Source organism: Ictalurus punctatus, chromosome 13 (assembly GCF_001660625.3).
Source record: "Ictalurus punctatus breed USDA103 chromosome 13, Coco_2.0, whole genome shotgun sequence".
Classification (NCBI taxonomy): domain Eukaryota; kingdom Metazoa; phylum Chordata; class Actinopteri; order Siluriformes; family Ictaluridae; genus Ictalurus; species Ictalurus punctatus.
The window spans coordinates 18,802,648-18,815,350 of NC_030428.2; the positions used below are offsets into that span (position 1 = coordinate 18,802,648).

General features: G+C 37.3%; 1 protein-coding gene across 1 annotated transcript in view; it reads right to left on the reverse strand.

Moving 5' to 3' along the window:
- LOC108273705 (cadherin-12) overlaps positions 1-12,703 on the reverse strand; it is a 147,424-nt gene that overhangs the window by 52,486 nt on the left and 82,235 nt on the right. The window contains exon 3 of the mRNA XM_017483119.3: positions 2,649-2,943. Coding sequence (XP_017338608.2) covers positions 2,649-2,943 — 295 coding nt within the window. The remainder of the gene's footprint in view (positions 1-2,648; positions 2,944-12,703) is intronic.

Consider the following 12,703-nt stretch of genomic DNA (forward strand, 5'->3'; position numbering starts at 1 on the left):
ATGGTGAAATAGCCATTTCAAATCCCCTTTGAAGCAGTTTCAAGTCACTGTCGACTTTAGTGAAAAATCCTGTCTGAATCAAAAGATTAGTGTAATTGTGTGGTTTGTATAAATTCCTATTAAACATTATATTCAAGGTGACAAGTCTATGTCGCACTACCCCCTGTAGGTAGGACAAGATCTAAATTATGGTGAGTAATACACATACAGAATCCAGTGTATGTAGTGGAAAATTGTACAAAACAGTGAAGGGTTTTAACATTTACAAATATAATTAATCACAGACCTCTGTCATGTGCATGCCTATATATCCAAAGAGCATATGCAGTATGTGACTTAAAGTAACAAACCCATGGATAGTGGGTCAGTGCTTTGATCTACAGTGGAGCTTTTCAAATAGTTAAACCAACCATAAATGCTACAGCACCTTCTCAAGAGCATTTTACAAAAGACAGCACCTGGATAAACAAGTTTAATAAGACTCAGGGGTCAGGAACAAATATTTCATGAGTGGGGACTTGAGTGGTTAAAATTTGAAATGGCCTGCAAAAACCTGCCGCATGTCAATGCAGCTGAATTCTGGCAATAAGCCAAAACAATGAAAAAAAAAAAGTTTTGACTAAATTTGATTTTTGTTTTCTTTCTGTAACATAACTTATAGGGGCACAATGATACACAGAATTAAAATTTGATATGATTTGGTGGTGTCTCGAGAAGATACATTTTTGATACAGGAAAAATAAACTTTGCCTGAATATGTGTCATTAGACCTATTCAGATCGGCTTAGTTTATCAGGGGGATGTCTTTAAAAAAATATTTTACACAGCTCCTCAGTGATAAAACTCTCATATTAAGACAGCAATAAAATTACCACAGGAGGCACAGGATTCTATTGTGTTGTATTGTCTATGAACCTGGATGTTTGAGTCACATGGTCATACGATCATGCTCCTTTCACAACATGACAGCCAAGTGGTACTGGGGTCGAGAAGAGACACTGGCGTTTTATTTCAATTTTGGGCTGACCAAGGTTCCAGCAACAATTTGAAAACACAATTCATAATCATAAAGTATGGTAGTCAAGTCTTGTGACTTGTGTCTGTCCATCTGCAATTTGATTTGACTGGATCAAGTGTAAAGAGCATATTGAAAAGTTGAAGAGAAAGTATGTGAAAGCTTGAAACACAACATGAAGACTGGGTCTGACAATCAGCACTGCCTGTTCTACAAAGAAATCTATTTTGTCTTGGGTAAGCAACTTCGGCACTTTTGTCTACTCTTGTTTATTTTTTAACTAGATGCGCAGATTAAATATGGCAAGAAGCAGCAGTCATCAATCTTTTTTTTCCCAACATGAGGCAAAATCTGCATAGACAATCATGGAAAAATGTATCTGGACTGGACTAAAATTAACAGACACCCACTCAGTTTGGTAAAAAACAATTGACCTATACTTTTCTCAGAAGATGATGGAGAAAAACACTGACATGGCCGATCTGAATGGAAATAAAATAGGAAGTTACCCAAAGAAATTTAATCACGTCATCGAGTAGAGATTAAGGTTTCCATTTTCAATCGATTAAAGTATTCCACATTATAAAAGTACAAATGAAACCTAATAATGACACAATGTGAGCAATCCATTCAGATTTTTAGCAGCATATCGCAAAACAAAAGCTGGGAATTAGAATGTAACAAAACTAAAGATGGCTTTAAAAACATTTACACTCTAGCCAAGATTTCACTGGTGTGACTCTCAAGGGGGAGACTCTGAAGAGATTTTTATTTCCTATTCTGCTGTTAGCTAGTTGCGCTCTAAAAATCAGGTAGATCTATGGAGCCTGATTTATGTTTTTGAATTCTTATCCACTTCCAATTAGAATCTCATATTTGCAATAACTTCCTAATCACTGTGGTGATTTTTTAACCCAGATTGAATCAGCTGGAAAAAAAAAAAAAAGTTGCTTAAAGCAAAGAGACGTGTGTGTTTGTTTTGTACTAGTTCTACTGACTGAAACAAACAGGTGATTTCAGCACAGATGTGTGGATTTGTTTATATTTGCATCAGTGTATAGTATGCTTACTTTGTGAATTCATCACACTGTAATGTTTGGTCCACCACTCACTGGCCAACAGCATTGTTACTTGGTGGGAATCCAAAGTGCTCCCATACACTAGGATTTAAGATTTGGGGAATCTTCTATCTGCTGACTGCTGCTGACTGAAGCCATTGCTGTTTTTCCCAAGCTAATACACTAGTATGTTACTATGATCACATATTAATTCAAGAAAAATAGAGTACTACCCTGTAGCCTCTCCTGATTCAAGATAAAGAAGAGGCGACTTTTTCAGGAGTGTGATCTTGATTAAGTTTAAATGTTTATTACACCTCACATAATATAAGCAGTATTTTATGATGAATCACATATGTTCTTATGTAGTATGGGAGTTTGGAAGACCTTGACAATGAAAATCCAAGAATACAACAAAATTACATTTTCTATCCTATCCTCCTTGCCTATTTTGGAATATAAAAGAATGACATTTTGTATACAATTCTCCAAGAATCGAATATAATCACATGCTCTTCTGAATCTTTCTTAATGAACATATTTACAAAGTCAAACTAGTATTAGAATGTCCTTACCCACAGGCGACATCTCAGGGACGCTAGCTGTATAAGGGCCCTCCAGAAACTTTGGTTCATTGTCATTGATATCCTGAACCTTGATGATGAACTCAGACTCGGGCTCCAGGGGCCGGTTGGTGTTGATGTCCACAGCCTGTGCTCGAAGTGTGTAATAAGGCTTTTCCTCCCTGTCCAGACTGCGTAAGGCATGGATGTCTCCAGTGGTCTGATCAATGGTGAAGATGGTTCCGGCCCCCTCTCCTGAGAGAGTGTATTTCACCTCACTGTCTCCTTTGTCCAGATCTGTGTGCAGCTAAGAACGGAAATATAGAAAAAGTTACTGAGATTACTGATCATTATAGTAACAGTAGATGTGTCTATTCTTTGTGTGATTCATTGGACATTAATGAAGTCAACTAATGAAAACAGAATGTTGTTTAGGGAATAAAACATCTTATATTCAGTCTCAGAATGTGATTTTTCATAAAATTTTGCACATAGCTCAGTTGGAGTATTGCAGGCAGAATTAAAATAAAATATACACAAAAATTTTTTTTTTTCCCTTTCATTTTGTTTTCGACTTTGATGATGAGACTCATTCTGAGTTATCTGAATGGTAAGTTCATGTGTCCTCATTCTGTCTGTGCGTGAGATTTCTTTTCCTTTTGTTCTTCAATAGATGTTTTTTAGCCAAAAGGATAAAATGTTCACTCAGAGTGTTCTATAAGTTCACTCACTTATTACACCACCTCCCTCACCTCCATTTGTTTTAAACATAAGACACTGATACCTTGTGCTTCTGATATTACATATTCTGAGTTATGTCAGTAATTCCACTAGACTACTTACAGTGTAAATATCCAAACACAAGGATTGTTGAAAGACAATAACATACTATGATATTGATCATATGTTGGAATAATAGAAATTCAGTTTTAGCTGATTGTATGTACATTTACTTTAAAGTATGGTTCTGCTGTATAAGTATTCATTTCACTATTTAAACCCTTTTAACTATACTCATATTGATATTATGAGCATTTTATTAAAATCTGTGTGGCCAGTTAGATGGTAATACAGAAGGAATAATCCTGCAATTGTCTCCACTTTGGATTTGAACAATTGCAGATATTTAAAGAAAATAGGTGTTTCAGACAGAAAATGGCACTTTTTTCATTAAATTGTAGCGGAAAAGTCAAGTGATACTAATTAAAAATTCCATTAGGCTAACAATAGTAATCGATGGTGTAAAGAGATTCATTAATGAGGGAATGGCACTAGATTGCTCTATTTAATGTCTCCTCATCTGCTGGGTCTTACGGAGTACAGGGAATAAGCACATCAGTAGTTGCAGGCTCATATTCACAACCTTTTTTTTATTCCTATTTCCATATATTTCTTAACAATGAATTGAAAAAAAAAAAAGTCCAGAAGTGTAAGAAAAGAAATGTACTGGGGGCTGGCAATTTGGCCAAATGGTCAGGGTACTCTCATCAGCAATACCTCTTTCTCAGTTTTTGCACAAGAATTAACACAAAGGAAGGTAGTTTGAGGACATACAACAGGCATAAAGTACTAAAAGTAGGAAGTAATCAAGTTATTATCATGCAAACTCAATGCAATAGTAGAAGAGAACTGTTGAAACACACAGACTGGAAAAGGGGAGGAAGGGAAAGGGAGAGGGCAAGAGAGCAGTAAGACTCAATGGTGAGAGTTAAACTGAGTGTGTGTGTGTGTGTGTGTGTGTGTGTGTGTGTGTGTGTGTGTGTGTGTGTGTGTGTGTGTGTGTGTTGTACAAGATAAAAACACACATGCAATTTGCCATTCACTTTCTGAGATAATAAGCACTCACATTTACAGCTCGACTGGATAGGAAATTATTGTTGTTTAATTTGCATTGGATCAAACTCCTATCCCTTTAGACAGCATCTGTTTGCCTGGGTGCATTGTGGGGAAGCAGACAGGTGCTGGAATTCGCACATCAAATCCTTTGCCCTTCTTATAACAGCAACAATTAATGCACTGCATTGTGATGCCTGGGGAACTGGGGGAACGTAATGAGATGCAGAAATAATAAGTCCCATTATGAGCACATGGGCACTTAAAAGTGTGAAACACTTCAGTACATGGAATGGGACATGTTGGAATACTTTGAGAAAGCTGATACACTTACTCCATGCAGAAAGATATGTTGCCTTCAGATCTGGGGAACAGCTTTAAATTTAAAGATTTAAATTACCTTTGAGTAATGGGCAAGGTGACAGCAGTGTACTGGTCGAATCAATACTACATTTTCTCTATGTATGCCTTTAAAGGGACCAGGTCAAATAGTTATCTCATGTATTCTATATTCTTTGAAAGATAGATAGCTAGATTGCTATACTGCACGATAGGTAAAAAAAAAAAATGCATAGGACTACCGATCATAGAATGTTACAAAGGAAGTAGTTCAGAGCATGTTTGAATTGTTATCACATTAAAAGCAGATAACTTATCAAAGATAGAGCCACCTACTGTACATGATGCTCAGACACAGCAGTCAAGCATCACTCTGATTCTCAACACTTCTTCTTCTGATATAATTATATATTTGTGATTATTATAGATTAAAAATCTTATATTTGGGGTACTTACATCTAGGACCATGCTTTAAGCTATTTGGCAAAACTTATAGGGCAGCTGCAGCTCAGGTGGTAGAGCAGGTTGTCCACTAATCATAGGGTTGGCGGTTCGATTCTTGGCCCACATGTCTCCACATGCCAAATTGTCCTTGGGCAAGACATTGAACCCCCAAGTTGCTCCCAATGGCAAGCTAGCGTCTTGCATGGCAGCTATACAACCACTGGTGTGTGAGTGTGTGTCTGAACGGGTGCCTGAGAAACAGTGTAAAGCGCTGCTAAGGTTAGAATCCTGCTATATAAGTGCAGACCATTTACCGTTTTATAAACTCTGAAGTGTTACCTTACTAGAAGGAAATTCTTAGCTGTAACAACCTCCTCTATGACTATTTCTAAGAAAACTTCATAGTATCAAAGAATTGATTTTGATGCTTTCTATGCCAGAAGCTGAGCAAGCATTTGACTGAATTTCTTTTTGTCCCTTTATGCCTTCCCTCAAATTTGCCAGTTTCTTCAGATTTCTGTATAATAATAACTTTACATATCAAAAGTCCAGATTGCGTGCTGACAAAATCCTGGTTAATACAAAAGTATGTGGTCTGTAAGCCATTTTCAAACATTTTTTTTTTTTATCTCAGCCTTGGTATTTGTAATTGCTATCCAATATTTTCTAAAGTCCATTACTAGCACACACAGAATGGTCTTTTGCGTGGTATAACATGTGCTAGCTGTAGAAAGTATGAAATACGTTGAATAGCTGGGGTGCATCTGGGAGAGGTTTCTGATACAAACGTGTTCATCTCAGAAAATATCAGTAACTTTTCAGGAAAATTATCTTTGTTAATTTTATCTTTGTTAAAATTATCTAAAAAATAAGGAGGCTCACCAATGTGAACGGATATGCTTCAACAGTATATTTGGCATGAAAGGAGGAAGTGTTAGTGTTTGTCTGTGATAACTGACATGCAGTAATTGCCGAGCTGCATCACTGGAAGATTTAGCACAGCCTTGGTGTTATTTCACCATTTAGTTGTCATTTTGTCCTATTCAGCTTTGCCTTTTATGGATTTTTTGGGCATTATTAAATGTAAATCAGCTGTCCTGTGAACATACTTTGTTATTTATGGCTGTTTGGCACCTACCAAAATACACACTTGAGTACAAAGAAAAGCAGCATTACCAAAACTTTTGTAAATCTGGTGGAACTTTTTTGTTCAATATGGCCTAGAAAACATAAAATGATTATTGAGGCCCATTTTTTCCTAACTTTAAAAAACATTTTACATGAATTGCATCACATTGATTTTCTATGCACTGTGTCCAACAAGAAACATGGAATAAGCTGTCCTACAGAATTGAATCCTGCAGCCAAAATAACATTCAAAAATGAAAAGTGGCAGAGATGAGAAGGGCATGCCAATAAAATAAGTGCAGTACCAAGTATTTAACTAGTGTAATGGGAGTTTTATAGATCTTGCTTGTGTATTTCAGTTGACAGTATGCTGATATTTTTACTCTTTAAATGTATGCCTTGGTACATTTCTCTTTGGACATGCCATAAAATATTTTAATAGTTTAAGTCTTAGGGAAACATTGGTCATATTTATTGATTCATGTTGTCAATCCATTAGTTTGACAGATCCAGCTAGATACCAGCCTAATTAATTCCCTGATCAAGAATATTGATGGCTGTCTACCAACATGCAAAATGCTACCCATTAATTAGCAAATGTTTATAATTAATGTCACAATATCTGAAAGGATTTAAAAAGAGACATATTAGGTATCTAGCTACTTTGTCTATTCTAAAGATCACTGGTAGCATTAATAACAATGAAGGAGAAAAGTAGATGGAAAGAGATAAAATCCACCATTAGCCACATAACACTATTCACCTTGCTCTAAATTCTTGTGTCAGAGTGTTGGAGAAGGCTGATAAGTGATACTGATTGAAGCATTAGCAGTTCTGTAATATGCTGAAGTGCAGCATAGTAGGTCAATCCAAAATGTGAGGAGAAAAATATTATATTGGCATTGCAGATAAATGGCATCATTATCCTTTAGGTTTTAATATTATCTTTTCAGTGTGCTCCATGCTCCATCATCAACATACATTACCATTGTAAATGTCTTCAGCTCCCTAAACGTATTATAATGGCTCACTGGATTATTGGCAAGTCGATGCATAATTGGAGGCAGGGTAATCCTTACAAACAACTCCACATCTGCAGCTCCAAAATTAGTTTGGCTTCAAGTCTAAATGCAACAGAATAGTGAAAATATCAATGTGTGTGGCCTTTGACTATTCCTCGACATTAAATATCACAGTAAGTATTGTTGTTTGTATGGCAGTTGTATATTAACATTGCAAGAATAAAATTTCACTGTTGACTGATTTGACCTTAATGATGCAACTGTTATATTTTATGAGTATATTATAATTTATCAGTGTTCAGTGAGGAAAACCTTATGCCAAATCACAGCCTATTAAATAAATTAAAATCTATTAGCGTTGACTCATTACTTGTTTGTGTGAGTATCAAGCTGGCTTTAGCAGTAATGGCACTTGCAGTCATAATGTTAGGTCAGGCTTTAAAATGCTATCCATATCTAAGGGTCATTGCACATGGAAAACAGAGTGGTCAACAGCTCAAAGCTCAGCAGGGTGAAGCATGCACTTGGCCATGACAGTCACAATCTCACGTAATGCTTTAGACATGCTTCATGAGCAATAGCGAGTGGATAATTGTGATGCGCTTTGCGGGCTTTCTATGGAAACAGTAACCTTGATTATCGTGTAGGTCAGTTGAGAGATTTCTCTCTCTGGTCATTTGTGCCCAATTAGCATGGAATAGAAGCTGTGATTGTATTACGCAAGTTAATGGGTTGGTTAGCTTGTAGGTCATTTGGTTATGGAGTGTGTCATGCATTTACCTTTGCATAATACTTTAAATCACACCTAGATATCACACTTTCTTTGGTATGAACTAAATACCTTTTATACAGGACAACAGTATAAAAGATATAATTGTAATTATAAGCTTTGGTAATAAATTATAAACAATTACTACATAACTCACTAATTAGATACTAATGATTAAATACGGGTATAAACTACTGGCTATATTGTGTGTGTGTGTGTGTGTGTGTATGTATATATATATATATATATATATATATATATATATATATATATATATATATATATATATAATCATATTACCATTTAATAATATAAATAATATAATAATATAATATATTTTTACAGTCAAATAACACACCAAAGACATCCTAACTCCAGTCCTAGGGAGCCTTGTACAGTTTCAAGCTTCCTCTGTTCCAACATTTATCATGTTTATAATAAGATTAGAAGCAGGATGGATCAGGTGTGCTGGGAGCAAGAGCAAAGACTCCTTGCAAGATCCTCAGGACTCCAGTTGAGAATCACTGCCAACCTTTGTAATATTTGCTTTTGAATAAGTTAATCAATACATTTACTCATGCTTACTGATATATTAAAGCTGCTGCATGTAAGATTTTGGGAATTCTCTAGAAGAAATATACTGGCACATATATACTACTTGCTTATATATATTTTACAAAACCTTGAATGAAATGCAAAGGCTTGTCATATCACAGGAAACCAGCAACTCCATTTCCCAGAATACACCAACAACTACAAACATGGCTGAAGAGGACTACACTTCACTCACACACACACACACACACACACACACACACACACACACACACACACACACACACACACACACACACGTTCACCTTCTCTGGAGTTCTAATCAGATACACCTGTTCCCAATTACACTCATAATAACACCATACATATAAGAGACACTTAGTACTTACAAGATACACTTAGATACACTTACCTTCCCAGGGCTTATATTGTGTCTGTTTATTCTGGTATTTTGACTTTGCTTACATTTACAATATTGTCTCTTTGCCCTGCCCTGTTTGTGCTGTTTGCCTGACCTCTACCTGTTCATGATTATTGTCTTCTGCCTTATCCTTTGGATTTGTTGTTGTTTAATTAAACTGCCATACCTGCACTTGCTTCTGTCTGCACCTCCATTACATGACAAGGTTCCTATTACAAGTGTGGTGTTGCATGATTTAGCTGATGCTGAAAAGACACAGGATGTTAATGACAAGTGTCTCTGGCTGCGTAAATTACAGAGCCTTTAGAAATGGGCATGGAAGACAAGATGGATGCAATAGGGGAGAAAAAAAATGTATGCACAATTGGTGGTACAGGTTGTGCTCAAGTAAACATGCTGTACTAGGAGTGGCCTTTCCAACAAAAGTCTTATTGACTATTGTATTTTAAAAAGTGAGATTTCTGATACGAGTTTTTAAAAAAATATTTTTTAAATATTTTTTATTCAGTAAACAAATATCTAGAGATCACAGAGTGATAAATATCAAGAGAAAGACACATACAGACATCAGTTCACCTTATATATTTTGAATGTGTAGGGTTGTGTTTCCTGGTGTCCAATATACATTAATTCATATCTCTCTCTCTCTCTCTCTCTCTCTCTCTCTCTCTCTCTCTCTCTCTCTCACTCAATCACTCACTCACTCACTCACACACAAAAAAAGCAGTCGGCAGTAATACTTTATAAGAAAGTTATAACAAATTTATAAAACCATACATGAACACTTTATAGGATACTCGTGAACGTTTATATTAAAATTCATGATGTATCCTTTTTCAATATGACCTTAAGGGGCACCACTATGTCATTATATATATATATATATATATATATATATATATATATATATATATATATATATATATATATATATATATTTTAGAGATGCAGCGGCACTAAATTTCTCAGCCAATACCGATAACCGATTATTCAAAGTGATATCGGCCGATGCCGATAGTTCTGCCTTTTGTACCTTCTTTTAAATTAATAATAGCCGAATTAATTCCACAATTCTGAAAAAAAATGCAAATAAAAACTTTATTCTCGCCATTGTTTCACAGTAACTGGTCTCATAAACAGAAAACACATTGCTCAATTAACACATCAACTAAATTCTCATGTTAGGCTCACATTCACTCACCACAAACAAACGAATTTCTACTTTATCATTGAATATCAAATTGGTAATATATATTATAAGCTTTTTTAAATATTAACATTAACTGGATATGAAACACTACTCTACAAATATATTTTTCTGTGCAATATATACTTTTTTGTCAACTCATCTTCATTTAAATCTTTCAACGGTGTACTGCCGCGTTAATTCAGTGCGAGCAGCTCAAGCAGCGCAGCAAAAAAACAACAATTTTGACTTGACGGCGAAACTCCCGATTCACTGCTGCAGCGTCCGGTGTAAAATTTTAGCAGTGCAGTTTTGTCACCATTCCATACATGAGACCTCTTTTGATTGACAGGATATAATCACCCCTGATCATCAGATGTTTCTGAACTATCTATTATAATAACTGACTATTATTGGCCAATACATCTGTGCATCTCTCTCTCTCTCTCTCTCTCTCTCTCTCTCTCTCTCTCTCTCTCTCTATATATATATATATATATATATATATATATATATATATATATATATATATATATATAAAATTTATTTATTTATTTATTTATTTATTTATTTATTTACTGTAAACTCTCCATGTTTGATTGGACAGAAATGACCTGACTTTGCCCTGTTGCCTCAATAGCGTATGTGACAATATTTTGTTAAAGAAAGCAAAAGATTCTCCATAACATAGTCATGTGTCATTTGCTGTCCAGTAAATGAAGTGGTTGCAAAGCAATATTCAAAGGTTATTCATAAAAATTTTACACATATGTTATACTAGAGCAAAACAATTTTTAACACAATTTTTTAACACAATTGTAAACATTGCTTTGCATATTACTTCATGTTTTTGAACAGTGAGGAATCATTTGCCTTTAAAGTCCCCTTTGCATATGTATGCAGATGAGATTCACTTGTGGACAAAAGCATAGACAGACGATACGTAAGACGAGGAAGCAGTACAAACAGTGCCCCCCAGGGCGCTTCTCCCGTAGCGCCCAAAATGCACTCCCTCCCTCTAGCAGTCCTGGCCCCCTGGGCAAAATGTCCCCAGCTGATCCAGGAGACTGAGTGGCGTCCTCAGCGGAGAAAGTAAGCAACGCAACATCCTCAGCGGGACAGGTAAGCAGAGCGGCGTCCTCAGCGGAACAGGTAAGCAGAGCGAGGTCGTGAGGTTCTCCTTGAGGCCCGAGGAAAGCTCCAAGATTTCCGCAAGGCCATAGAGGGGAACGAGGTTCTCCGCGAGGAGAGAGAGGGGAACGAGGTTCTCCGCGAGGAGAGAGAGGGGAGCGAGGTTCTCCGCGAGGCCAAAGGAAGGGACGATGCTCTCCACGCAAACTATGCCCTCCATGGAGCAGGAAGGGGGAGTGACATACGGTGCACAGCGAAGAAGAGGAACGACATCTTCAGCGGAACATGGAGGCAGAGCGACGTCCTCAGCGAAGCAGGATGGCAGAGCGACAATCTCAGCCGAGCAGTAAGGCAGAGCGACGTCCTCAGCCAAACAGGAAGGCAGAGAAACGTCCTCAGCCGAGCAGGAAGGCAGAGCGACATCCTTAGCCAAACAGAAAGGCTGAGTGGTGTCCTCAGTCAGGCAGAAAAGCGGAGTGCCTTCCTCAGTGGAGCAGTAAAGCCGAGCGATGCCCTCAGCGGATGAGTTTCTCAGCGGAGCAGGCCAGCACAGCGGAGTTGTGAGCGGGGTTGGCGAACAGAGGGGAGCACTTGGGTATGTCGGGACATGGAGCAACATCCTTAGCTGATCCAAAAGGCTGAGCGGAGTTCTCAAACGAGCAGGGAGGCTGACTTACGTTCTCTGCTGACTCCGTTTGTTGGACTAGATCCATAATACGGGAGGGAGGGTGGGAGATGGTACCAGCCCAGTTAACAGGCTCCCACTTGTACCAGGACTCCTCCATGTCTTCCTGCTGCTTACGTAGCGCAGCTTGTTACTCCTCCTCCTGTTGGCGTAGCATAGCATAGTTGTCCGCGAACATAGGTGGCAGAGTGAATCCCAGGTATTTCATGTTCATCTGCTGTTTCTGAGTTTTAGGTCTTACCTTCTGTCACGTTACAAAGATGGATATGGAAGCAAGCGCAGATCTTCTAACATTTAACAAAAAACAAACAAACAAAATACAAAGACACAATAACACGAGGCAAAATACTGTGGCAAAAACTAAATATGGAAGTGTGGACAAAAACATAGATAGACGATACATAAGACGAGGTAGCAGTACAAACAGTGGCTATATATAGGAGTGCTCGTTAAACAGAAATGTGATACAGGTGCAGGTGGTCATGTGACACTGATGTAGTGTGGTGCAGTGGCTGCTGGGAAAGGAAGTTCAGAGTTCCCTTCTTGATACATGA